This window comes from Alligator sinensis, unplaced genomic scaffold (genome assembly GCF_000455745.1).
Source record: "Alligator sinensis unplaced genomic scaffold, ASM45574v1 scaffold93_2, whole genome shotgun sequence".
Classification (NCBI taxonomy): Eukaryota; Metazoa; Chordata; order Crocodylia; family Alligatoridae; genus Alligator; species Alligator sinensis.
The window spans coordinates 2,332,766-2,360,738 of record NW_005841854.1 but is presented as its reverse complement, the minus strand read 5'-3'; the positions used below and the strand labels follow the sequence as shown (position 1 = coordinate 2,360,738).

Genomic DNA, 27,973 nt, shown 5'->3' with positions numbered 1-27,973 from the left:
AAAATAAATTAGTACATTAAAACTCAAACTGAAATTACATAAACAGAGAGAGGAAATGTTTTCACATCAATGTTTTCATCAGGACTGGATCCTGCACACATATTGCTATCATTACTACTCAGAGGAGTAATGACGTTAAATTTAACTGCACAATCTGTCTGCATAAGAATTCCTCACATGTTAGAGGAATGATCATGTTAGAGGAGTTAGAGTTGCAGGATCAGGTTCATATTTATCTACTTATAATGTGACCTGTCAGCTAAGGTGTGTAAGAAGTGGGTTTACATAGCCCACTAAATTTTAGCTGTTTTGACCCCAGAAGAACTGCCCTAGAAGACAACTGTTATTTTTTAATACTATGTATCAGCCCACTACTGGTAATGGCATTTGCGTTGTGTAGAATTCTATAATTATTTTTACTCTTTTCACTATGATACCAATCCATATTCCAAAAAGTCTATATGTGATTTTTGTGTCTACAAGCATTTTATGTTTCTACACATTTGTACTTACCATAAAATGTTAACTCTTAAAAATTCCAGAGAGCTTAAGAAAAGGATTCATGTTCTGAGCTTCTGTTATGATTTGACAACAGTAGCATGAATAATATCCAGCAGAGGAAAAAAAAGCAACTGAATTGTTTTGGAGATATCTATTTCCCTGTGAGTTTGTTATTTTTATTTTGCTTTTTAAAATTGGTCCAAGTCAATACACAGTTTCAACTGGAGACAAGTATGTCTACTATCCAGTTCATCAACCAACTAAGGATGCCCCTGTTGGATATTATTGGTAAATATACAGAATAAAGAGAGAAAGGTATGATTCTAGCGAACAAACAACTGGCTATATGGCTACCAACTATAGAAAGACAGGAGCTCACAAAGAAAATGAGGCAACAGAAAATGAGGGTCTTGCTCAGCTCTAAAAGGCTCCTCAAGGAGCTAGTGGGGAAAAGATCAGAAGGGTAAAGCTGCCAATAACCCCACAGAAAGTGAAAGGTGAGATCTGATCCATCTTCTACAACCTCACCTTCTGAGCCCCAGCAAATGCATGGTAGTAACAGGAAACATAAGTCATAATGGCTCTTTCATCTGGTCTGGCAGTGTTTACTACATCTGTGTAGAAAGAAGAAGAGTGGTTAACCACTCAGTCCAATGACAATATCATTCCAGAAGATGATGATGTCATTTCACATGCTGAATTAAAAAGAAATTCATCATTATTCAGCTTGTTTCCTTTTCCTGATGTCCTCTGGCGCTCAGGCTTTAAGAACTGACACATAAAACAGTATCAATTTCTCTATGTGAAATGCTAAAATACCTGACTCAGCAGAGTGTACAGAACAGCACTGCCATGTTGTGCAGCTTTGTTGGAGATCCAAGCCTTCAAAAGGTGCAGGCAAGGTTGCCAGATCTAAAGTCAAACCTATTGGAATCATTTTTGTTTTTGTTTTGCATCAGTGTGAAGCCAGAGTAACTTCACATGAGGTACTAGACTTGCTTCAGAGTTAACCCTAATGCACTGATATGACATAGAGGTACATGTGAAGCATGTTAACATAGCATCCTTCTGTACTATGTGCCCTGCTCTTGCATTCCTATGAATAGACAGGATACTGATATGCATCAGACACCTGCATAACATGAATATGTGAGCTACTGCAACCCAGAACAAATCTACCAGCTCTTGAGTCATACTGTATTCTCAGTAAATATTGTCTTAAATTATTGCAGAGTTTAACCCTTTGACTGTATTCTCAGTAAATATTGTCTTAAATTATTGCAGAGTTTGACCCTTTGACTTGAAAGCCTGATGGGTTTGTCACCACTATGAGAATACGTCATTAAAACTATGGTTAGGATATGCTTGAAGTTTGGATCCATTGATAATGATGGTCCTTTTAGCCCTCTGTAACCGATATGGCAGAAGATCATTGGTTATTAGTGTAGAGGGTTTTGAGTGTCATTAGCATTAACTGCAAACAATCGCCATGCACATGCAAGGCCATTGTAAGAGTGGGATAATAATGATGTGAAAAGATCAAAAGAAAAAATTACAATTTTAATATTCATTTGAAGTTTTTCTACCATAATAATCAATTAATCTAAAAATTGAGCATATTAAATTATAAAATTTAATTAAAAATGGATGGCACACATATCAGCAGATTCACATATTCATAATCAGTTCACTTTTTTTTCTCTCTCTCTCTCAAGGTATAGAAGAGGATATGAGATACAATATTTAAAGAAGTTAAACAAAGTTTCTCAAATTGCATATGAAGAGAAACCACAGAGAGAGTTACATCTATGAAAAAGAGATGGTAGATGCATACAATTTTATAGTAAAAAGAATCTACTGTTTTTTAAAACAAATCATATTACCAGGCAAAGAGACAATGGATTTTGAAGCATGACAGCAATGCTAAAAACACTCTTCACTGAAGTGATTGCAGGTTGGATTTCCTAACACTTGCTTAATTCAATTCCTATTGATTTCAATAGCAGCAGACAGGCCAAGGCTGAGCACTTCAGATAATTCTATCCATTAATGCTGATCACCTGACAAGGCACCCAATCAGAATTAATGTGCTTAAAGAAGTACACTTGAACCAGCCTAAAAAATTCTTATCTTTTGGTGTTACTCACACCTGAAATACAGCAGATCGCATACTTCCACAAAGCTCTATGCAAGTCTCTTAACATCGTATTAATATTATCTGTAGAAAGATTCTATAGAGCATTTTAAAGGGAGGATTGAATATGGAACTATTCATTAAAACTCACCATTATACAAATATTAAAATAATATAAAAAGAAAACACTAATTTTCTAAGTCTCTGGTGTGGGATGCCAAATGCTAACTGTACATTTGGAAAGGAGTATATGAATTATCTTTCTAAAAGCTCAATCCCAGCATCAAGCAATGTTGCTACGTTTTAAAACTGTGAGTATCCTTGAATTACTTGCATTAAATTTTAAACACTTAAAGAAATGGGATTATCTTTTCATTCTGTATGTGCATAGGTCATACCACCTGAGGAGCATACTTTTTGATTAGGGATCAAGGAGGTTGCTGCAATGTAAATAAGAGAGGATAATTTTATTATTAACAAATTAAAAAGTATGAGGTTCTCTAGCACTCAGGAATCAAGATGCAAGAGATCATTTTAAAAAAAGAAGCATCAGAAAGAGGTTAAGTTTAAAGTACTGTCTGAAGAATTGTTTTATTTATCTGTTTTCAAGACTTGTTTTTATTTTAAGGCACCCTGAACCTTTTTAGGAAGGGTAGCCTGGAAGTCAACTGAATAAACATACATACATGTGATGATTCATGTATAAACAATTATGAAAATTTGTCATGCCAAGGGTAATACATGTTTTGCTGCCTACCTCTCATTAAAATACATTAAAGATGATAGCTCTCACCTTCTGCATCCAACATCTTAGGGATATCCAAATGTTTTTCTGCAATTTCCATTGCAAGATTTATATTTCCTAGAGGGTCATCCTGCACAAAAGAAGAAAGTATAACCAGTTAAGCAACAGAGGCTTTTCTTGAAGCAATAATAATACAGTAAGTATACTGAAAATTATTCTGTTTGATCCAAGAAAAGGGATTTTCCTCAACTAGACACTTGAGTCAAAACTATTATTCTTCAAAATCTCTCTATATGCAGCATCTGTGTAAATCAGAGCCATCCAACTCATGGCCTGTGGGCCCCTGTGGCCACCTCTCCTACTGCTATGCAGTGGGGCAGGACCCAAGAGAAATGCAGGGCTGCATGCTGCCCGTACAGCTTGAATAGCGGGAGGTGGGGGGGAGAAGGGATCCTGGGACCCTGCCCCTCCAGCATACAGCCTATATAGTGTGCAGTCCCCTTCCCATCTCCTCTAAGTTGGAGAACCCTGATCTAAATTGATCTGTCAAATCAATCTCACGCTACATTTTTAAGTGCAAATATTCATAACCTACTAGGTGCCATTAGGAGCATGCTGCAGATTTGTTCTGGGGTAGATTATTTAATATAGACAAATAGATCTCTGTATGTATGTATAGATATACTTATATGTATATAGCATACATAGGACAAAAGCTGAGTTCCACCATGTCTCCCTCAGCCAAATACACTTTTTGGAGTCTTGCATGGCATTTCTCCATAATCAGGTGAAACTCAATTGTAACAGATTGTAAAATGATTTGGACCTTTTTTGAATAATTTTTAAGCATGCACACTAGGGCAGAATTAGTGGTGTAAGGCATAAGAGAAGATGCAGAGGAAATGCAGATGTCTCAGTAGAGTCATACCAAGAGATAAGGTGAAGCAGAATTTTGTTTCATGATTTAACCATCTCTGCTGGGAAGCTGAAGTTAGTCCTCACTGGGCACGTCTACATGTGATGCTACTTCCGCATAGCAATGCACTACAGCAACATAGTTTGTCGCTATGGAGACATAGCATCAGCAGGCACAAACTGTGACACCAATGCTATGTAGTGATGAGCTACTTCATTATAGTGTGTTGCTACAGTGACGTAATGTCTAAAAATAGCCATGCACTGTCGGGACGGGGCAGTAACAGCTGTTATTGCGCCGTCCTTTAGTACTTCCAAAAGAAAGTACTAAATGACGGTGCAGTAACAACGGTGCCATGGGGGCACATGTAGATGTGCCCACTGTATCATATTACAGGTGGTGATCGTGTAAGAAATTCCTAATGTCCCTAATTCCTAAAATGTGTTGAATTGGTGTGAGGCCACATCCAAACTGCTTCTCTCTTGATCCAGATCCACTAATGAAGAAATAAGTGCCTGCCTAATTGTAGGTCTGGAGTTGTCAGGTGGGTAGGTGGGTCTGATTTCTTTGACAGTGAATCTGGGTTCAGGAGAGAATCATTAAAGGCATAGCCTTAAGTCTCCCAAACTCATGAGAGGTCTTGGTGCCTGAAAAATGTCTTATGGGTATTCTCAAATGAGAGAAGAACTTCTCTTCAGAACAGACTTGGGATCTCCCAGTAGGTAAAATGATTTTTTGTAAGGAACTTCTTCATTTCACATTGGGATACAAGTACTGGCCTACAGTGGGAGCTTGTCTCATGGGCGTTTTTTTATGGCACTAGTGAAAATAATGAGATTTAACTGACAGTGATTATTCCAAGTTTCATGGAAGCTTGTACTTCATACACATAATGGATATGAAGTGTCAATTTTCTGTGAATTATTCAGACAAAAGTAATATCACGACTAGCACCTATTTCTAATGAATGGAGCTTGCTAGTTCTTTTTTTTTTTTTTTAAGAAATATTATCAGGAAAGTTAGTTATGAAAAACAGTTTGAATTCATAAGACCTAATGATCTGGGTTCAGTTGAACTTATTTTTATAAGTCACATCTTTATCATCAATGTTACCATCAAATGCATTTCATTAGCAATTTATATTCTATACAGCATTGTCGTTTAAAAAAGCCTTAACATTGTGCACAATAGTTAAAACCCATGACTTTATTATCAACTATATATTTATGTATATGCCACTGTGCGTATAAAGCATGTACAGATAACATAGGCAACAACTTGTTGTGGAAAGTGAATATATAGCTATTCCTAGACTAAATCTAAGCAAGACTAATTGACTAATTTAAGACACTGTTGATGAAAGATGGGCAACTCCCGTGTGGATTAGTCAATGATTAAACAACGCTTAACTGGAGGAAGATTTGCTTAAAATGAAGCTGGGAGACCTCAACCACCCATTCCTTCAAAAAATAAAAAGTATCTCTATTACTACAGCAGCAATACCTTGTATAACTTGCCATAATCAAAAAGATCAGGCCTTTGTCTATGGATAAAGGCATTGAGACCAAGGCCATCCTTCCAGCTACAAGTCCACACAAAAGGTAGATTGGCAAGAAAAAAACACATGCAACAGAAACAGATATCATGCCAAAAGAAAGACATCAAGCCAGTTGTTAATACACGCAAAACAAGTAGTCAGTCAAACACAGCAAGAAAAGGATATTAGGATCTTCCTGAACATGGTCTACAGGGTGCAGCTCCAGTCACTGTTTGAAATCTGACCCATTTTCATTTGGGAATTTCTGAGAGAAACACTTTTGCTGAGTCACATTTGTTTGTGTTCTGTTCTTTCGCCACATATAAGTAGGGTGATTTTACTAGGAAGGTACTCTATATCATGGGCCAAGTTCTCAATAGGCCTTCAAAACTGTTAGCCTTTGTTTATGTCATGGCTAAGTACATTTTCAAACATGAACAGCTGGCCTGAGTACTTCAGTGAGTATGTATGTTCACAGAAGTGTGGCTGATATTTTGCCCTGTTGATTTAGATTTGTATTACTAATTGTATTGGAACTGTGTGGCAAATGATGTGAAGAACGGTGAGGGTATGGATTAGCGTACTTTTTAACCACGTCAAGAGGGGGGACAGCTGCCACTTAGGAGTGTGCATCATTTGCTAAATTGCAATTATTCCAAATCAAATAGCTGGAATTCGGTAGTATTGAACAAATTAAGACCATGATGAACATTTTACCTGGCTGGTATTGGAGGGTATGTCAAGACAGTCTTATTTCAGAGGACAGGAAATTGTCCAAAGGAGAAACTACAATATTTCACTTTTTCTTCTAGCACTATTCATGTGCCACTACCTGCAGCAAATCTGAGACTTGTGCTTACCTACATTCCCAAGAGCCACCAGTGTCCCAGACCTGATAGCTGAGATCATTACTATTTTTTCTCTTTCCTTCCTTTTGTACAATTTCAAAACCAGTAAAATTACCAGTTTCTGCCACAGTCTGATCAAGCCATCTGGGCCCTCTACATTCTGTTTTGTGATACTATTAAGCTCTCCATGTTTTGAGACCCAGTGATGTTAGGGTACTTGTTTTGTCTGGACTTGTAGGGATATGGGTGAAATTTTGATAGAAAATTTCTATCAATGAATATTGCTTCATACCTTTTGATTTCTAGGTCTAGTTATTTCCCAAAAGCAATATTTACTCTAAAGAAACTTCCAACATAACCATGGGCCTGATTCTTGACTGTTCTGCAGTTTGCACAGTCATTTTCACCACTGAAAAGAGGGTGTAGAACGTTATCATCAATGTGACTGGAAAACGCCAGTTCATTAGAAAATTGATACCTACTTTGCACTGATGTAAAGGAGCGCACAAGTTGCCTACTTGCAGAGGATCAAGCCAAGCATATGTTATAATAAAAATAATCAATTGACTGCATTTTTATCATTGTACACCCTCGGAGGCTACAGTATAACTTTTTAATAATCATAATCTTGACGAATGCGTGCATGTGTTAATGGGGAGAGTGGTTTCCTTGTTTCCTCAAGATCAGTTTTGGCAGGAGGTTGCAAGGCCAGTCAAAGTTAGTAAGTACACCTCAGCTCATCCTTCAGGGAACATGCTAAGCAAACAGGAAGTGAACCAGATCGCTGCAGGACAGCATGCTCTGCCACCCAGACTGAGGACCTTATTTAGCTTGGAGTAGTCAATAAGATCAGGTCGGTGTCTGTGGATAAGTGCACATAATCCAAGGCCATCTTTCCAGCTTTGCAACAATAGGAAAATAAAATGGAAAAATAAGTTAATACAATCATGACATTTTACAGTTTGCAGTTTGCTCAAGGCTTAGATGTATGCTCCTCTGGTATATCCAGGTAATGATGTCTCCTCACAGCAGGGCAATTATTAAGCTGTGTATTAACTCTTCTTCAGTCTTTGTATTCCTGATCATGCTATTGGCAGACAAGGTTCTTTGAGTAAATATGATATCTTTTATTAGACCAACTAAATAGTTGGAAAAATTGTCCTTTGCAAGCTTTCAGGCACAAACACAAGCCTAAAAGCTTGCAAAGAACAACTTTTTCAACAATTTACTTGGTATAATAAAAGATATCACATTTACCCAAAAAACCTTGTCTGCCTATGTCCTTAGACCAACATGGCTACAACCAATGTGCCATATCATGTTCTTGGCCTTTATACAGTATAATACTATGCAAAAAAGCTCTGAGGTGACTCTATTTGATGCCCTGGGACAAAACAGAGTTGTTTGTCTTTCAGGTGCTAAGCATAATCTCTCATTACCTAAATGGAAGTACATGTTCATAATGACAATGAAAGAATGAAGTCTGGATGAGACTTCCAAGAGATCTTATTCAACCAAGGAATTTTTCCAGTGTCATCAATAAGATAAAATTATAATATCATAAATATATTTTTCATAAAGGAATGTACGGTCATGATGGAAAACAGACTTAATTTATTTATATACACTATATATAAGATGGATCTTATCCTGAAATCTGCTCAGCACACCTGCACTTCCTACTGACAACACTACAAGTTTCATAGATTTCATAGACATTAGGGCTGGAAGGGACCTCAGGAGATTATCAAGTCCAGCCCCCTGCCCCAGGGGAAGTAAGTCAGCCAGGGTCAAAGGATCCCAACAAGATAAATGTTCAAATGTCTCTTAAAGGAGTCCAGAATAGGTGCTTGCACCACCTCTGGCAGCAGTCTGTTCCAGGCCTTGGGGACTCGGACAGTAAAGAAGTTCTTCCTTATGTCCAGCCTGAAACGATTTTGGAGGAGTTTGTGACCATTGGACCTTGTCATCCCTTGGAGCGCTCTGGTGAACAGGTGTTCCCCCAGATCCTGATGTACACCCCTTATGTACTTATAGGCAGCCACCAGATCACCCCTGAGTCTGTACTTTTTCAGGCTGAACAGTCCCATGGCTCTCAGCCTCCCATCATAAGTCCTGTTCTCCTGCCCTCTGATCATGCACGTGGCTCTCCTCTGGACTCTCTCAAGCTTCTCCACATCCTTTTTTAAATTGTGGAGCCTAGAATTGGATGCAGTACTCCAGCTGCAGCCTCACCAAGGCAGAGTACAGTGGGAGGATGACGTCCTGAGAAATTTCAGATGCTCCGTACACCTCAGAATCAGAACTGACAACACTGACTCTGGAGACAATCTTTACAAATGGAGCCATTATAAATCTGCCTTTTGAGAACCTTTCAGAGCTAATTTACAACCATAAGTTCTGGGCCTGAAAAATACCTATTGCAGCTGAGATGATACCAGAAGCCACGGGGCAGGTGAAGAGTACAAAATCACCATGCACAAGCAAGAGACAATTCTTAAATAAAAAATTAATGCAATTGCTAAAATACTTTCTGTTACTCAAAAGTCAAAATCCAATGAACCTAAGAGTTCTGTGACCCTATGAATCCAGTGACCCTAAGTATCAAACTATGATAAAAACATATTCTCTATGCAGTAACATACAGTATACAACAATAAAAACCCTTTAGGACATAGGATCAGAAGCAAGAACTGAAGAAAACATATCCTCTGCTTTGAATGCAAATGTAAATCAGGGCTCTGGAGGAATGGGGAGGGTTGTTTATTCTCTACAGAGTATGAAAGACAAAATATGCAAATTTAAAACATTAAGGTTTTGATCCTATGGATGGCTGCCCATGTCTGCATGATGCTCTACTGAAATCAGCTGTTATCTATTCCTGCAGAATACACCATATCAAATTCCGATTCATTTAAAGCAACAGAATAAATAAATTAATACATGTTATTTGTTCTAAAATATTTATAAACTGTAGGTCTCTGTATGAATTATATGAAGACCAAGGCAATGGAAACTAAGATGGAATAGCCCTTTAATAAGGAATCTGATTACAACTACATTGCTCTTTGAGCAGAACTCATTCCAGGGTTCATGTGTTGGTGAGCCAGATCATCTGAATAGCCAAGGCCACAATTGATGTGAAGCTGCTAATATAAGCAACGTGCCTGTGACCTGGAAGTCAGAGGCAGATTTTCATTAAAGAAACAAAAAACGGCTGAGCCGTCCCTTCTGTCTCCAATTCAAGTAATGCTAATGAACTTGATTCCAGTATTGGATTTGTTTGAAGTGTTTTGCTTTTCTTTTGAGCTACATTTTCAGCACTTTGTGAAAGTTATTAACATAATGTCAGACTGAACAAATAAGGGTGATTCCACCATAATGGAATAAGTGTTGATAGTATTACATGCATTAAACTGGAATTTGGCCCCTAAGGTTCTAATAATGACATTCAGAGGCTGCCGTTAGAAAGTCAGGAGTGTTCCTGGAATAGAAGCCATTCATCCAATACCATTGTGTGGTCACTTTGGACAAATGCTGATTTTTATATAGTAACTATGGAAACAAGCTAAGAGCATTTTGCCCCAAACACCAAGTTATATTAAAAATGCAATTGTGCTAACAAAACTAATACTATGAGGGTGCAACAGAAGAGGACAGAAAAAGTCTTGGTTCATGGGTTATGGTCAAATTATGCTTTCGCTTACAGTTGTACAAAACTGTGAACAAAATCTGACTCAAAGCATGTTAGTTGATCAAACCCCATGGGATTTTACCTGAGGTGGAAGTTCTGAATGTTCACATTTCTGTAAGGAGCAGTTTTCCTTTGACACCACAGCAGCAGCCCTTCTTTAGCAGAGGTCTCTATACAGGACACCAGAGAGAAAACAGGAGACTGAAAAGGAGCCCAGACCATTTCCTAGCATTTTAAGTTCACAACCTAGAATTCATTAATATCTGTCATTTATCCAGGGGGCTGCACAAAATACGTTGGAGGTTTCAATCCATTTCCAAGTAGACAAGTATGCCTGCCACAGAACACAATGGCAACAGAACAGTTTGCAGCTTTGTTGACAGGCTCAACATGAGGCAAGGGCTGAATGGACCACAAAGGCTGAATGACTTCTGACTCTACAGCTGGTTCTCTTAGGTCCAGCCTATAATTCATGCACAAAAGTCTAGCACCTTTTGCATATTCAGAACTGATTTAAAGAGAGATATATGGTTAGTAAGGAAGGAAATATACCTATTCAGATGAGATTTGCAAAGAAGTGAAGAGATATAGGTATTTGTTCCAGAAGGCAGGAAGTGTAAAAGCTGGCAAGATAATGGGGAAATGGCAGAAGCAGGGTAGATGGAAGTGAGGGTGGATCCAGAAGAGAGCGGGGAGGGGTTTGATGGTGCAGTTGCAGACCCCTTTGATTCCTGCTCCATTCAAAATTTAAAACAAACAAGCTGTCAGGAACAGTGGCATTTCTATTCAGGCAGAGCTGAAGAAACAACTGACTCCATGGTTCATTATTAGCTACTTGATCCCTGCTAATCTCTTCACTCCATAGGTGTTAACAACCCTTCATCTTCTGCTAATCAAGCTCTCCTGTCTGCCATCTACTCCTAGCAATGCTTCTCTGCTTACCACCAGCATGCCCAATAAAGGTGTGCCATTGCCCAGGACCCTGTACTGCGTGGCTTTGTTCCTAGAAGATTTGAACCTATAACAAATCAGAGATGGCCAAGAGAGGGGCAGGGATGAAGGCAGATCAAACGGTGCAGTGTTGCAGTCAGAGGCAAGAGGGATTTGCAAATATGAGGCAAAGAGGTAAGTTGGCAGTCAGCATCCTTGAACTGAAAGGGCGGATAAAGGGCAGGACCACAGAGTGCATCACCATATAAATTCCAGATAGCCTGAAGTCCAGATGGCATCCCAGGAAGGCTGCTGTAATTTAGATAGGACCTTATAAAAATACTGTCTGTGGCCTGTGCCGTGGTAAGGGTGAAATGACCATGTCCCCAAACACTGATCTAATTGCCAGCAGGGGGTATCTCACTGCATCTTTTTCAGTGAATAATCAGAGGACTTTTGTTCTTAATGCCACCAACTCTACCACACAATTCACTTTACAAATGTGTCACCTCACTTTTCAGTGATGTAACTAAAATAATGTTTTAAACCAAACCATATCAACTCAGGTTGACATAACGCTGTCCCAACAATTTTAAGAAAGCCAGAGTCATATTCTTACCTTCTACTGAAATATCCTGAATAGCAAAACGAAGGATGATAGTCCAGATCATACCCAGGGTCATTTTCACATTGCCATCAACAATTTCTAAGGTAAACAAAAAGAAAGCATAGTATTAATGAAATATGGTTTGCTATGTATTGTCTTACTTTAATCATGCTCCAGTCATTTGTTACATAGGCAGCAATACAGTTCTTAGTTACAAAGAGCTTCTTTTAGTTACTTTTTCAACAGGATCGTGCTTCTGTTTCAATTGTGATAAACTTGAAAATTACTTATGGTTACAGTCACCTAACACCTTCATAGTAAATGGCTTTTATTCAGTTAATTGCATCTTTCTGAAGCTTTCACTTTTTGGGCTGACTTTTCTATAGGATGAATCTTTGTCTGAGGGGGAAAGTTTGAAAGTTTGCATAAAAACAACCTCGCAAAGCAAATGAAAAAAAATAATTTTTGCATATTTTAAACAACTCCTAAATTACCAAGATGCTTTAAAAAATAATACACATAGTCCATAGCTGAGGCCAGATTTTCAAAAATGCCTGGCAGTCAGCAGCCCCAGCTAAGAGCATTGGAAGCTACTTGTTACTAAGCGTGTTTGAAAACATGCCACAGGATGTAGTTGCACCTTTTAGTTGCACCTTTTGGTTTGGCCAAGTTATGAGGGATTTCATTTAAAAAACAACAACAAGAAGAAAGCACTTGGGTATATGCACTGTTTGGTATACATTTTTCAAGCATATATTAAAAATGTCTTGTCAATAGGCACATGCACTTATATCATTCAAATGGCACCTCTGCAGTTTGAGAATCTAGCTCCAGACATGGTATATGTTTTTAATAATGCAATAATTAGTGCTAAAAAGATTACCAGTTTATTATTTTTCCACTTCACCCTTAGGGGTTCCTCCTAATTTTTTCAAGGGTTTTCCTTCCCTGCTCACAGACTTCATGGGACATAAGCATTGCCATCATATTGGCCAGAAAAATGATCAATCTTCTGAAATGCTCCATGAATTATACAGAACTTGAACCTTCTCAGTCAATCAAATATAGCCAAATAATTGTTTCTATTTCCATGCCCCCCCACAACTTATACATTTCCTTGAACTCAAAATGCAGCATGTCTCTGATCCGCATAATTACTATAGTCATTTTTTCATTTCTCAAAATGTACAGTACATGAATTGCAGTACTCAGAGGGGCATTGCTGATTGGCTGACAATCAGTACATGGATTTGCATAATCACTGTATAATTATTTTGCAGTAGCTATGCTGCAAGTATAGGAATTTTTTTGCTTTCACTGGCTACAGCAGTTTCTCTCCTCATACTGTTCCTGATGGAATATTCACACTAGTTGCCAGCTTCATCTTTTTGGTCTCTTTAGGTGAAAAAGAGCCAAAAATGTGTGAAGAACAAGGAAAGAATACAAAAAGATCAGGACAAGGAAGTTGTTAAATTGCTAAAAATGCTAATGTGATAAAAAAAAAGTTCTTTTTCTCCTCCTCCACAAGCCACCAGAAATATTATCCCCAAAGTAATTCTTATATTTGTGTGTACATTTCCCTTCTTTACTTTGGGAGAACTAGAATCCCTATTTTTCAGTTCACTCCAGAGCTCACATACACAAAATTGTATCATAAGTATTCTAGGGAAAAGAGAAGAATCTGAAAATTTTCAAATATTAATATATAGTTTTACAACTATTACTCCCATTTTACAAGAAGAAAGAAAAAGAGAGAGTTTTCAGCAGAACTAAGCTAGATCTCCCGGGTGTTCAGCCTAGGCCTGCTTGTCGCTTACATTATAGCTTAGTTGCACTATCCAGGATCAGAGAAAGGTACTTAGCCACCTTAGTCTGAAGTCAGGCAGAAGAAAGGACAAAGTGGCACCTTAGGGTGTCTATACACAAGCGTGGAGGCTGTTCCGATGTGCTGGAATTTCAACACATTGGAGCAGATTCGATTAACTTAGTCTGCTGGAGCATAGTATTTGCAAGCGTATCAGCGTTCCCGCGCTTAAAAATGGCAGTGGGGGCACTTAAACTAAAGCTCGCTGCCATTTTTAAGTGCAGGGATACTGATACAGGAGACACAGCGGAGTTTTAATTAGACTGGCTCTCAGAGCCAGTCTAATTAAAGCGCTGCACACCCCACCCTCAGAGCATGTGTAAAAGTGTCCTTATAGACTAACGTAATATCCTAAGGGGATTCATCATCTTCACCCCTCTAGCTCTATATATGCAACAAAACAATGCAGGAGAACTTCAGAAATACTGAGAAACCATCTTCTTCACCTAACCTACTCCAAAAGGGATCAACATAAACAAGACATACTTACCTATGCTACTAAACTAAGAGCTATTAACCTGGAGACACACACAGCTACTATGCTGCAGACTCAAATGTACTACTAAAAATACACAACAGACAGCCATCCAAGTGGAAGCAGCTATTACAACAGTAGACATCTCACAGGCAGTGCACCAGCAACATAGGAAGAAATCAAGGCAGCAGTACCAAAAAGATCAACATCATTAACTGGTCACAGCACCCTCTATCCCATTCTGAAATATCTGTATTCTTTAAAGGCCTGAGCTTCTTTCCAGAGAAGCAACCTGAGGAGAAACTAATATGTGGAGAATTAAAAGAATCCTTCTGCAGACTTTGCCTGAAAGAATACTTCCACACCCAGGATAGAAACACCTCCAGGCTCTGACAACCTTCCTGCCACAACTGAGAAAAAAAGCAATAATTAAACATCAGACTGGACAACTCCCAGAGGATGTAACCACACAATGAACTAATATATTGGCTGCTTCAGGAAAAAAGGTAACAGCCAAATTCTCAGCAAAAGCCAGGATCACAACTAACTCTCTTCCTCAGAAAGAAAAAACATAGACTCTCTAACATCCAGAAGTGAAATAGTAATCAAACCAAAGGATAAAAGGTGGAGCTGTAGTCATCCTCAGCTGTCAAGATTATATCAAGACATACAAAAAAACTAGAACTCTTGGTTCCAAAATGATACCTTTTATTAGACCAACTAGAAAATGGCAAGAAAATGTCCTTTTCTGCAAGCTCTTGTGATCAAAGTCCCTTTGTCAGGCTCTGGGAAAAGTGTAGATGGTGCAAGATGGTAAAAAGTTCCCGTAGGTAGGAAAAAAACCTTAAATTTTGCACAGAGGGAGCAGGAGTACACCCCTGAAGATTATATCAATGGACCCAAAATACAACTATCTGACACCAAATACTATAAAGGGGAGAACTCCACGTAAGTATTCACTCTACCATTGGTGCCATGCTACCAATGGATCTGCTGACCTTGGTAGGAGTTGCTATCCATCTAAGAGGAATTCCCTCTCCATGGAGCAGAGCACCCTCTCACAACACCCCACCAGGCACAGGAGGGAGTCATATTCACTCAGGGTAGGATTTCTGTGCCTCCAGGTCTGGCCAGACTGACAGTTCTTCACAAAAGCCAAGACTTGCTGTTGGCAGGCCACCCAGAAATGAAAAAGACCTACCAACTGGTTGCCCACTACTTCTGCTGGCCATGCCTGCATGAGACAGTCCAAGATTTCATCCACTCCTGTGATCTTTGTGCCTGTACTAAAAAAACTCACATAAAAAACTTGTGGGCTCCTCCATCCTCCTGTTTTCCCCTCTCCCTTAACCCTGGTTTGCTATTTTACTGGACTTTACAGTAGAGATACCTGAATCCAATGGGTACGCTATGATCCTGATAGTGATAGATCAGTTAACCAAAATGTCTCACTTTATCCTATGCACAGGTCGGCCCTGGCCAAAGACACTGCCCAATTATGGCTAGATCATGTGTTCTTCACCTTCATGGTCTCCCAGGCTGCACAACCTCCAATTATGAGCTCCAGTTCATTTCCCGAGTTTCATTTGTGAGGCCTTGCACCTGCTCAGGGTCCATGCCCAACTCTCATCCATATATGACCCACAAGCAGCCAAGCTGAGAGAACAAATCAGATTATAGAACAGTAGCTTCAGCGTTACCTCAATTTCCAGCAAAACAAGAGGACCCTCCTGCTAGCACCTGTAGAGTTTGCTTACAAAGGTTCCACTCATGCCTTGACTGAATAAAGCCCATTCTTTACTAATGGATTCCACCCTAGCTACACCCAACTACTTGTCACCCCGGATAAAGCTGTGGCCAAAGACCGGGTACAACATGGGCAAGAGGTCCAAAATTAAAAGTCCATCTAGAAAAGACAAAAGAAGCATACAAAGAACACATAGATCAGCAGGGCCTGCTTAGTCAGTAGGACAAAAGGTATGGCTGTCAACCAAATACTTCCATACCTGCTGGCCCCTGCAGTATCTGGATCACAGGTACATCAGTACCTTTTGTATTACCCAACAAATTAATCTGGTCACAAATGAATTGCAACTCCCACCAACACTCAAAATCCATCTGATATTTCACATGTCCCTGTTCAAGCCCTACATGGAAAACTCACTCCTTGGTTAATCTCAGCTTCCTCTACCACCCGTGATGGTTCAAGGACAAGAAGAATACTTACTTCAAGAGATTCTAGACTCAAGATAAAGGTGAGGAAAATTATACTGTATGATTACTAGACTGTGAATTCACCAGGTTACAGGCCAGACAAATACACGTGGGAGCCTGAGGAACCCTGCAGAAAACATCCATGCTGCTGATCTGGTACAAAATTTTCATGAGGGCCACCCAGGAAAGCCTGGGCTAGGGTCTCCTAGGTCAGGGGTGAGAAAAATATGGCCCACAGGCCAGATCCAAGCCCCAGAAGGACTTTGTCAACCTGTGGTGGGTCCCTCAGTCCCACCTGGTGCAGGCACCGTCTGACCCGTGGCATGTCCTACTGCCCCCAGGCATGCAGCGGGCCTGGAGCACATCCACAGCTGGACTCCATTTCCTGGCAGTCCCTGTGGCAGTGGCTCCTTTTAGTTGCTGCCACCATCAAACCCAGTCCCGTGTGGGTGGGGCCCAAGTCCTGGGCTGAGTGCAGGCCCCGGCCCCGGCCCAAGCAGGGGGTTGGGGTCCCTGCAGCATCTGCTCCAGACCTGCCTGCCCCAGCCACAATAAATGGTGGTGGCAGATCTGGTGTGGGAGTCCAGGTCCCACTTTTTCCTGCCACCACCACTGCCACCACTGCCCATCATGGCCAGGATGGACAGGTCTGCAGTGGGTGTGGCAGAGACCCCAACCCCCATATGCGGGGTGGGCCAGGGCCAGGGCAGGGGTCAGAGCTGTGGACTTAACTCAGGGCTTGGGCCCTGCCCGCTCCTGTCTCCATCCCACATAGGGAAGTTTGGTGAACTGTTGTGGTGGGAGTGGGGGGGGGGGGGGGGGGGGGGGGGGGGAATGTGCTTTCCTGGCCCATGACAGTTCCACAAACCTCCCTATGTGGCTCATGGGACCAAGTAATTGCCCCCCTCCCCCTCTGGGTGGTGTTACAGGAGCAGGGGAGTGGGGGGAGTAATGTCAGGTCACCTGGGTGTTGGTCTTGAACCTGGGGCCTCAGCCTGCCTGGTATGTCCACTTATCCCAGTCTGTCACACGCATAGTGGATCATGAGCTTGGAGGGAGGTGGTCAGAACCTGATATCCAACTCACTTCGTGCAACCAGAGTGGCCAGCCAGGATCAGTGGACCCTTTACTCCTTACTATTAAACGCTGAAGGAGGAAGTGTCTAGGCAACAAGGCTCCATCTTGAACCGAGACTGCCTCACTTAGCTACCCAACCTGGCTTGCCCACAGATCCTGAGTTTGGCCTGGCCCTTTGGCTCCCTAACCTGACTTTGGTTTGATCTCCCAGATAACCAGATACCTAACCTGGCCAGCCTCCTGACCCCGTTCTCTGCCCGATACTCTGATTTAGTTCCCCAAATGGATCTTCTGGCTTCTAGGCTCCCCTACACTCAGACTCTACACACTCCTCTTGGATCTTGGTTGCTTTTTTCAACCCCCAGACCTGGCCACCCACAACCCAGCATGACACTGTGCTTGCTTTCCTCCTCAGAACTGATGAAAAATGTCTTGCATTCAAAAACATGTCTACCTTTATCCCAACCATGCAACAGGTCCAATAAAAGATATCAGCCAAAAAAATCCTTGCCTCTTTTATAGACTAACAAATTCAGATAGGCATAAGCTTTCATAAGCAACAAATTACTTCATCAGACACTATGAATGGACCTTCAGGGAGCAGGATTGTAAACAGAAAGCAGCTATTTGAATTTGGACCATTCTGAACACAATCCAGTTTGTGGCTGATGTCTTGTGTTCAAGGTGTTTTTTTAAAGTTTGACCCATTTTCTTAAAAAACAAAATTTAAAAAAACACTTTGCCCTGTTAAAAGGAATAGCCAACAGTTTCAAAAATAGATAATTGAAGTTGGGCTTCTAAACTCAATCATCCTGATTTTTGAAGTACAGACTTCCCCAACAACTCACACTGAAACCAGGAGGGGTTGTGGGGACTTCCTTAAGTGACTGCATATGGATTCAGAAGCTTAACACCAGTGACCTAGTCTCAGATGTTCAAAAGCACTTAGGTGGAATTGAGGTGGATAAATCCAAGTAAGCCGAGCAGAAAAACCCATTTCATCACTTAGGTACCTAAGATTCTTTCAGTGCCTACATTTTCACCAGGAACATTATTTAGACACCTACGGTTCTGACAATGCATGTACCCAAAACAGTAACTGCCTTGGGACAGATGAACCTACTGATACCTGTTTCACACCTAACCGGATTTGGGATTCAGAGAGTGGACACCCCTTGAACTTAAGTGCTCACAGGCAGTCATGTCAGCAGGCCCAAAGAAACAGATAGCCCACATAAACAGTGTTGAATTCAGTGCAAAGTATAGCAATCATAGCCACTTTCATTCAGAAACATATCTGGGGGAAGAGGTGGCAGTCATGGTGCCATTGCTACCACCAATATTTTGGGAAGTAGGTCACTCCCAAAAATGGAAGACCTTGGTTTTAGGCTCTTCGGAGCCTTAGGTGGTTCAAAGTCACATCTTCCACCTCCCAGGAGAGGGTCTTAACTATCAGGCTATGCCGAGGCAGGGGGTGCTGTCCACTCTTCCTGTTGAGGTTGAGCCACTGTGCAGCAAAGAATACAAGATGTCTGAGACCAAACATCTAGGATATCCCATCAAGAATATTCTGTGTACTAAGTAGGCACAGTTCACCATATTAACAAGATGGCAATAAAATGCAATCACAAAGCAATTACACCAATACATTTCCTGTATAAATGATTGCTCTCTAGGTATTCAATAAATGAACATGAAGCGCAGGATGCAGTACAGTCTAGAATCTGATTTCTAAAGGAACTATAATTTTTAACAGCATGTTGAAAGATAGGAAGGCACTGAAAGAAGCAAATATCCTCTTAATCTTCAGGAAAAAGGAATGAGCAGCAGCTAAGGCATTTTAGGCCTTTTGGCTGGCATGCCACAAATAAAGCCCCATGCCCTCTCTAAGTGCTACTCCAATATCCTTCACCTGCCTGATCTGCTGCACTGCTTTCTGCTCCCTGTCCATCTGCAGTAGTGCTGCCTGTCCCCTCCCGTGGGCTGCATGCCATGCACAGAAGTTACCTGTGCCACTTAGCGGTTGGTTCCCCCTGTTCTATAGTCTACAGTCCCAGCCAAAGCCCCACATTTCCATGTGCCTGTAAAGTTTCTGCTTCTTGTCCTCCCCCTACTGCAGAGAAGCCATCAACATTCAGATGTTTTGGGGGCCTTCTATGTCCAAGGGACATACTTCCAAGGGAAGTGGTACCTTCTTCTTCCAAGGGAAGTGGTGCTGGCTCCTACCTTGGGGGTCTTTAAGAGGAGGCTTAACAATTACCTAGCTGGGGTCATTGAGCCCAGTATTCTCTCCTGCCCAGGGCAGGGGATCGGACTCGATGATCTACTTAGGTCCCTTCCGACCCTACATCTATGAATCAAAGAAGAACCAGCACAACCTGGTCCCAAGTCCCTGTATCAAATTTGTTTGAGAAATGTAGGACCTGGCAACCAAGGCCAGTTGGCAAGTCCTTCCACATACCTTCTGCACCAATTGATACAAGTTTCACTCCTTTGCTGGCAATAAAATCCAGGGCTTTGTTGACATTAGCTATTTTATGGAAGCGCATCTTTCCTCTGTCTGGCTTTGGTAGTCTTTCTCCTGTAGGAAAACAAATGTGATGTTATTGTTACAGGCACCTAACTACAGGCACACAAGTGAATAGAAAAACTTAGAATGTATGTGCACTATATGATGTCTAAGAGCTAACAGCTATCCTGCAGGTATTTTTCTGAAAGAATGTCAAGTGCCTTTGAACAAAACCCCAAAGAGCAAATTCAAATGAAGAAGTGACAGGCTTTGATCTCTTTAGTACAGCAGTAAAACCTCACAAACATTTTTACATTTACCCCAAATACCTTAAAGACATATGAATACATTTACTTTCCAAATTTCATTTTCCTGTTAATAGCTGTTTTAGAGTAGTTGAATATTAAAAAAGGAAGGGCAGAAGCCCTTCTGCACAGTATATCAACCTTTCCTGCCTGATTACAAGGTGAGTCTGAATTATATAAATCAGACAGCCATATTACCCCTGTCTAAGTGAAATCTCAGCCAACCTGATGATTTCTGAAGTGAAGAAGATTGACAGAGATACACTAGATGGAAGAGTACACTGGGGAACAGACAGAATCCAATTATCTGTACAGTTAACCATATAAGTCCCACAGACCTTAGGATGCTGCAGCAGGCATCACTGCCACCTTCAGACCTAACCCAGCTGGAAAACCAACTAATTTCAGGGCCATGCTGCCACCACCTGGTATCCAAAGGTTGCACAATCTTGTCTTTTCCAATGGTCAAGAATGTAATTATATGTGAATACATATCAAAATTGTCGTCTTCTCAAAAAATAGCTTAGAAATGCTCTTTTTACCATGCTCCCTCCCTTTCCCCTCTATCATCAACTAGGTCACCCTCTCCCCATTTCCCATAGCTTCCTCAATTTATTACAGACCCCATTGGCGGCTGCACCTTTTAAATGGAAAGGAGAAAGGATGAATTAGCTAGTTAAACATAAGTCAAAGGGAGATGTTGGATGATGAACACTTAAAATTAGGGCACTTATCTTTGGTTTCCAAATATGAACTTAGAATCCTGATGTTACGTATTCACAAGAAAAAACGGGGAGAGAACCCCATAAAGAAATTTATTAAGGAAGTTAGTGTGAGGCGGACAAATCATCCATTTCTTCTACCTTTTAAGAGTAGCGGGAAACTAAGGTTTTTATTTTCAGCATCAGAGCAGCTGCAGCAATCAATTCACTCAGGATGCTCAATAAATGAAGCTCAGAGCTCATTCATTTGGCAGTGAACTGTTAAGAATTACTTATTGAAGTGCAGATTTGTTGGTCTCAGCTGCTCGACAACAGGATTTCTCCTAACCAACCTATATGGGATTAATTTCCGCCATATAATATGTAGGCTGAGGAGTTTTAGATTAAAATGTAGGGAGCATTAAAAGTTTTTATTTGAAACAAACCTGAGATGACCTCCAAGAGAAGCATCAATTTAAGGCCATTCCTGAAGTCCTCTTCGATGTTCTCGATCTGCGTGCCTGCTTTCCTGAGGTGGGAATTGCACCAGGCTGTGAATGTCTGCAATAGCAATTAAAAACACACTTGTCACTGTGGCATCTTTCAAAACAACTGCTAAAATACCTGAGGAAATACTGCATCTGAGCTTGTCAAGACTGTGAAGGAGACAGAGTTATTCAATTCCCATTAATTTTAAGTATTCAGGCTGGCTTGAAATTCTCATCCTACACATTCATGATGCACTTTGAAGATAAAACAGTCTCTCTGCTCTATGAAAGAGAAGTATTTTGCTGAATTATGCTTTCTTCAAAAGATGCTCTATGTGTGTAGGCACAATGTGTTTTACAGTCACTACTGTACATAAGGACATAATCATCAAACAGGCCTGCTCATGCATTGTCAGACTCTGAGGCTAAGAAAGTGTGTGTGTGTGTGTGTAATGACCTCTAACTATGGATTGTCAGTGCTACCGCAGGCTGTCATCAGTGTGTGGACTACCCACTTCATAGGTAAGGACATGTGCTTCTCACCTCTTTTATTCAAGAAACACAGAATTATGGTCATGGGCATTTATTGGACAGAAGTGAGGAAAGGAGGAAAAGAAAACCTATCTCCACTTGCTGAAATCAGAGTGACAGCGAGGTAATCCTGGTACTTAAAAATAAAGATGTAGAGAAACAAAATACCATCGTAAACAAGGGCACTTAAAAAGAAAAGAACACAGCCAAGTCTCGCTGTCTGTTTATGATGATCTCTGCATAGAGACTTCAAAATAATTTCCGTATTTTAATAGGGCCTGATTCACCATGGATTTTGTAAAAATGTAGATTCTTCCTTATATTAACTTCCAAACAGTGATCATATCTAAGTTTTCAGAATCAAAATTATCATGAAAGACAACATGATGAGCACATTTCTGCCTGTGAAAGCATTGGGAATAATTCTCCTCTCGCTTACAAGGGTATAAAACAGAAGTAATTCCAATCTTAGTCAATAGTTATGCACCAGTCTAAAACTTGTGTAAATAAATTTTAAAACATTGTAAATGTTTGGTACAGTGATTATTAATCAGGGTGCTGTGGGGCACTATGCGATGTTAGCGCTGTGAAGTGTGAAAACTTGACTTACAAGATAAAGCCAGGGATTTCAAATAGGAATCTATACTGTCAAAAACATCCTGATCTGTTGTGGTTTTTCTGAGTTCTTTGCAACAGAATTGATGTTTTATTCTTCTGCAGTCAAAAAGTGAGTGAAAGCTAAGATCTGGCATTTTACAAAGAGTGTCCCGAGTCCAACAAGGAGTTTCTTGAGTCTAAAAAATGTTGAGAACCACTGGTGTAGTAGCTTAAAATGACCATTTTCCAGAAGAGATATTTTTCTGTCTTCTAATTCATTCATCAGTCTCTCTGGTGATTTTATATGTGTGCGCATGTGTGTACTATAGCTCTTTTTCATAAAAATGTGTTTTAAAATATTCCTGGGGAAAAAATATCAAGAACCTCTCTAACATAAGAAACTTCCTTTTGACTTAAGTTTAAATAACCTGATGATATTTGTCCTGAATTCCATTTGCATGTAGAGTTTTATAAAGCTTTTCTACTTTCCTGCTATTGTATGTGTCTTTTATTTGAAGAAATAAATTGACAAACTCTAGTACTAAAACCCCCTCAAGCTAGACATTAGCAACCTCCTGGCTTTGAGCCATGCTACTGAACCTGCCTTCAAGCAGTCTGAGAGTGTTTGAGCATGTCCGAGATAGAGGGATCAGCTTTTATCAGCTTCCAAAGTACTTGGGGCTAGTAGTTGAATGTTCCTTCCTTCCTCTCTGACTTGTTAAGTTGATCCTTCCTTTCCCTTCCCCTCTGCTTCTTCAGACTAACAGTTTTTTTCCTTCTTCCTGTTAGAAGACAGAGACAGATGGAGAAGATAGGCTCTGAAACACAGGAGAGCTCAGCAGGTGAATGAGTAAAGGAGAACAACCAGTTTCAGACACTGATAAAGTCACATGTAATAGTCTGCAAAATTTGTAGAGCTGCTAAAATAAATATGGGCAGCCACACATTCAAAACACTTTGGCTGGAGCCCAGCAAAAGCATGCTATGCTCTCTACTGCACTCTCCAGCCAAAGGACAATCAGGGGCTGCTCCACAATTTCCCCCATGCCCAGGAGAGCTTATTAATAGGCCAGACAGGCTCACAGAGAGACTTGTGAGCCTGGCACCTGGGCAGACCAGAAACCCAGGTGGTTTCGGCTTCCCTGGGAGCCCTTTGAATATCCTGGTGCTTTAGGTTAGGGACATAAACTACATATAAACCAGTATAAGTGATCAGAAACTGGTTCAAATCTGGAACACAAGTTCAGTGCACATAAACTGCTTTCAAAATGGCCAAAACTGGTTTAAGATAAACCTGGATGGATGTAGTATCAGACTTAACTGATTTAGGTTAAATTGGTTTATTGAACTTCTGTCCCAGATTCCCTCCAGATTCAAGTTAACTCACAGTCCCCCAGCATCTCAGGATGGTTTGTAGGGCTGTGCAAAGCTTCAGTGACTGAATCAATTTGGAGGAGATTTGGCCCAATTCGGCAGCCAAATCTCCAAATCCGAATTGAATCGGGAGATCCATTGAAAGGTCCAAATTGAATCGGAAGCCTCCGAATCAATTCGGAAAGATTCGGAGATTTGGAAGGCTTGCAGCAAGCAGAAATTGAGAAGAGGAAGGGGGATAGAGTGATCTTCCATACATGGAAAAGGCTGAGGTGGGGGGGAAAGACTGCTCTGATATTGACATCTGGCCAGTGACTGGAAGGGAACTTTCTCCGAGTTCCCTTCCAATCACAGTGCTCTGGGGGAGGGACGTAGAAACAACATATGAAGCTGTGTCTGAAGTGATCTGTGTCTTTTGTGAGCTGTCTCTCTCTTGGAGCAGCAGCGTCTGAAAGGCTCTAGCTCACTAGCTAGTCTCTTGCTAGCTAGTCTCTCTCCTTGTAAGTTATATCCAATCCTTTCCTACTTTCCCTTGCCTACAGTCCCTATTCTTATCCCTATCCATTGCTTTCAACTTATTTTTCCCCTGAAATCCTCTTATTTGTTCATGTTAGTCTGTCTTGATTCTTTCCCCGCCACAAAAAGAAATCTGTGTTTTCCCTGACAGTGTGTTATCACTATGCAGGAAAGCACAACATATATTACATACACACACACATTTTGCAGCACACCAAACATTCTGAAGTGTGCTGGAAAGGCAGGTGCCAGGTCTTCTGGCAGCGGAGGGAGAGGGGGCAGAGAGAAAGCTGCAAGTTGCCCCCATCCCAAACATAGATTTCATAGACATTAGGGCTGGAAGGGACTCGGAAGATCATTGAGTCCGGCCGATGCACCCTCCTTCCTGGTAGTGATGAGTCTTCTGCTGCTAGTGGGAGCAAGGAGGTGGTAGCAGTGCATGCACCTGCACCACTGCCACTAACACCACTGACCAGCAGCAGCATAGCATTCTCCACCCCAAATTCATCTGCCAGCACGAGCCTTCCAGTGCCAGAGGAGGTGCTGGATATGGAAGCAGAGGAGCTGAGGGCCATATTGAAGGAAATTCTGGGAAAGGAGGGGGAATCTGAGTTTGTGCTCCACACCCCTCAAAGTTCCCCTAGAGGAAGGTCTTCTTCTCTGGAAGGCACTTCAGAGGAGGTTGTGGGGGCAGGTGGCTCAGCTCCTCCTCATGTTGTAGCTCTGCCTGATGAGGAGGGGGAAAAGTCAGGATCCCCACTTTCAACCCAGAAGCGGGTGGGTAGTGTAGTGTGGGATCATTTTGAGGTGGCAGATGATCCCAGGTATGCTACCTGCCAGCACTGCCAAAGGCAGATCAGCCGGGGTAAGGAGGTGAAACACTTCACCACCATGGCAATGCTGCTGCATATCAGGAGGCAGCACCCCCTTGCCCTTGTTCCTCTTCAGCCTGGCACCAGTGGGAGCATGGCAAAAAAGTAGTCCCCCTCTCCCTCCAAAGCCCCCATCCCCAAGAAACAGAGGCAGGCCACCCTGCCTCTGTATGAGGCATGCAGGGAGTACGTGAGGGAGGATCTGTTCAAGGCAGGGCCACAGGTAGCCTTGCACTTCACCTCAGAAATCTGGAGCAGCCGGGGTGGAGATCATGTCTACCTCTCTCTCATAGGGCACTGGTGCAATTAGTCAGGGTGTCAGTGGGCTCTCCTTCAAGCAGAGGTGATGGATGAGTCCCACATGGCAAGGGAGATCATGGTGGCCATGAACCACATGGTGCAGGGGTTGCTCACTGAGCAGGGCGAGCTCACCCATGGGTTCATGTTCACCAACAATGGGGACAGTATGGTCAAGGCAGTGCATGATGCCAACTTTGTTGGCATCCGCTGTGTGGCTTACAAGTTCTACCTCGTAGTCAAGGATGCATTGGAGGGGGACAGGGCTCCCAGTGATGGCACCATCACTACCAGCCAGCTCATTTCAAAATACAGGAAGGTGGTGGGCTACTTCTACCAGAGCACCAAGCGGTGCAAGATGCTGCAGGACAAACAGGCAGAGCTGAGCATCCCGCAAAACAAAATCATGCAGGATGTGGACACTCATTGGAACTCCACAAACCTGGTGCTCAAGAGGCTGGTTGAACAAAAGAAGGCCATCCATGTGATGGCCTTGCTTGGGGAGATTGAGATCAGTGGTCCCCTTAACACAACTGAGTGGGGTACCATCTCCCAGATCTTGGTGGTCCTCAAGCTGTTCCTTGAGGCCACCAAGACCTTCAACACTGGTGATGCCCTCCTTAGCCAGGTGATCCCTGCAGTAAAAGAGATTGAGAAAGAAATGGAGAAGTTTCAGGGGATCAGTGTTCCTGGCTGGAGGAAGCCGCTTTCATCAGAGGTGCAGGCACTGGTGAGGTGGCTGAAGGAGGGCATCAAAAATATGGCTGGATTCATTGTGGTCCAGTACAGTCCACGTGCTGGCAGACACGTGCAACCCAAGGATGAAGGTTAGTGTCTGCAGCAACAAAACCCTCCATCACTGGACAGAGGTGCTGGTGAACAGGCAGGGAGGCAGAAGAGCAGAAGCAGGGGGACGTGGAAGAGGGGGATCCACTTTCCCGTGCCAGCACTCCAACCATGAGCCAATCTCCTCTACCACAGCCACTGCCAGTGTGGACCAAAGGCATGGCTTCAATGTTGGGGTCCAGAGGCACCAGACCCCACTATTAGGCAGGTAACGTGGAGGCCTTGGTGGCTACCTATCTCACCAAGGACACGGAGCTGCTGCTGTGTGACCCCTTAGCCTATTGGGCAACCCACAGCCAGGTGTGGCAGGATCTCACTCTGTACCTATTTGCTTTATTTATTTGCTTTCAGAACCTTGAGGAGCACTTTCACAGAAACCCCTGCACAACTCTGCCTGAAACCTGGCAGGCCTCATGCCCACATGATGGGCTATCATCCCTGCTGCATTCATCCTGCTCTGCCTTAACACACAAAAGTGATAGGAGGTATACTTTCACAGAAACCCCTACACCTATGTCCTTGAAACTTGGCAGGTTTAATGCCCTCAGAAGGGGCTACCAACCCTGCTGTTTTCATCCAAATCCACAGAAAAATGACAAAGTTATAGGTATTTTGCAATACCCCATTATAGTCTATGGCCAAATCTCTGAATCAGCACCGAATTTCCTAATCCAAATTGGCCAAATCGAATCAGGACAGTGCTTCGAATCACCAAGTCAAATCACTGTCCCTCCAAACTCGCCAAATCCAAATCTGAAGCGAATACTGGCTGCTTTGCACAGGCCTAATAGTTTGTACCTCCCCTCACAAACCCTCCTCACAGGGTGGGCAGGCTAGCCTTGGCCCAAGTTGTCTGCTCCAGGTTGTCTGCTAGAGCAAAGAGGCATGCTTTAGCACCCCGCAGCTTCTGGCCTGGGCCACTGTAGGCATGTGGCTGCATTTCCAGAATCAAAAGTGAATGCCTGTTCACTTGTTTATCGGTTCAATCTACTCATCTTAGACTAACCTGCCAAGATTGAATCAATTCAGCCTTGGGCTTTTTGACTGTCTGTACTTAATGGCCTACTGGTGTTCCAGCACCAGCATCCCTTTAAAGCTTCTGGACTGCAGGCAGCTCCATCTTCCTGGCAATAAGGGTGATGGGGTTCTCTAAGAGCCTCTGGTAGTGGCAGGGATTGATCAAGTTTGGGGCTCCTTCCCTCCCATCGGCCTCTGTTGCCACTGCATGCATGGAGGTAAAGGTGAGAGGGCTCCCTGCAAGTAGCAGCAAGAGCTGATGGAGGAATACCCCATCAGCTTCTGCTTTCACTTGCAGGGAGCCGCTGCATCCTTTAAAGGTTTTGGCATGCCTGGAGCCTGGACTCCCATTGCAGGCATGCTGGGACCTTTATTTGG

At 42.0% G+C, this 27,973-nt stretch overlaps 1 protein-coding gene across 6 annotated transcripts in view; it reads right to left on the bottom strand.

The window, feature by feature from the left end:
• The window catches only part of ACTN2 (actinin alpha 2), a 104,862-nt gene that overhangs the window by 37,406 nt on the left and 39,483 nt on the right, over positions 1–27,973 (bottom strand). For 5 of the 6 annotated variants that reach the window (XR_003095951.1, XM_025213603.1, XM_006016362.3 and 2 more), the window contains 6 exons: positions 21,504–21,618; positions 20,004–20,123; positions 11,925–12,011; positions 10,458–10,545; positions 7,503–7,581; positions 3,429–3,510 (listed from right to left, as the gene is read on the bottom strand). Coding sequence is in view for 5 of the 6 variants with exons in the window: in XM_025213603.1 (XP_025069388.1) it covers positions 3,429–3,510; positions 7,503–7,581; positions 10,458–10,545; positions 11,925–12,011; positions 20,004–20,123; positions 21,504–21,618 (571 nt within the window). In the remaining variant the exon portion in view is untranslated. Of the gene's footprint in view, positions 1–3,428; positions 3,511–7,502; positions 7,582–10,457; positions 10,546–11,924; positions 12,012–20,003; positions 20,124–21,503; positions 21,619–23,277; positions 23,419–27,973 lie in introns of those variants that run through there. The other variant, XM_025213624.1, reaches the window with a different exon arrangement.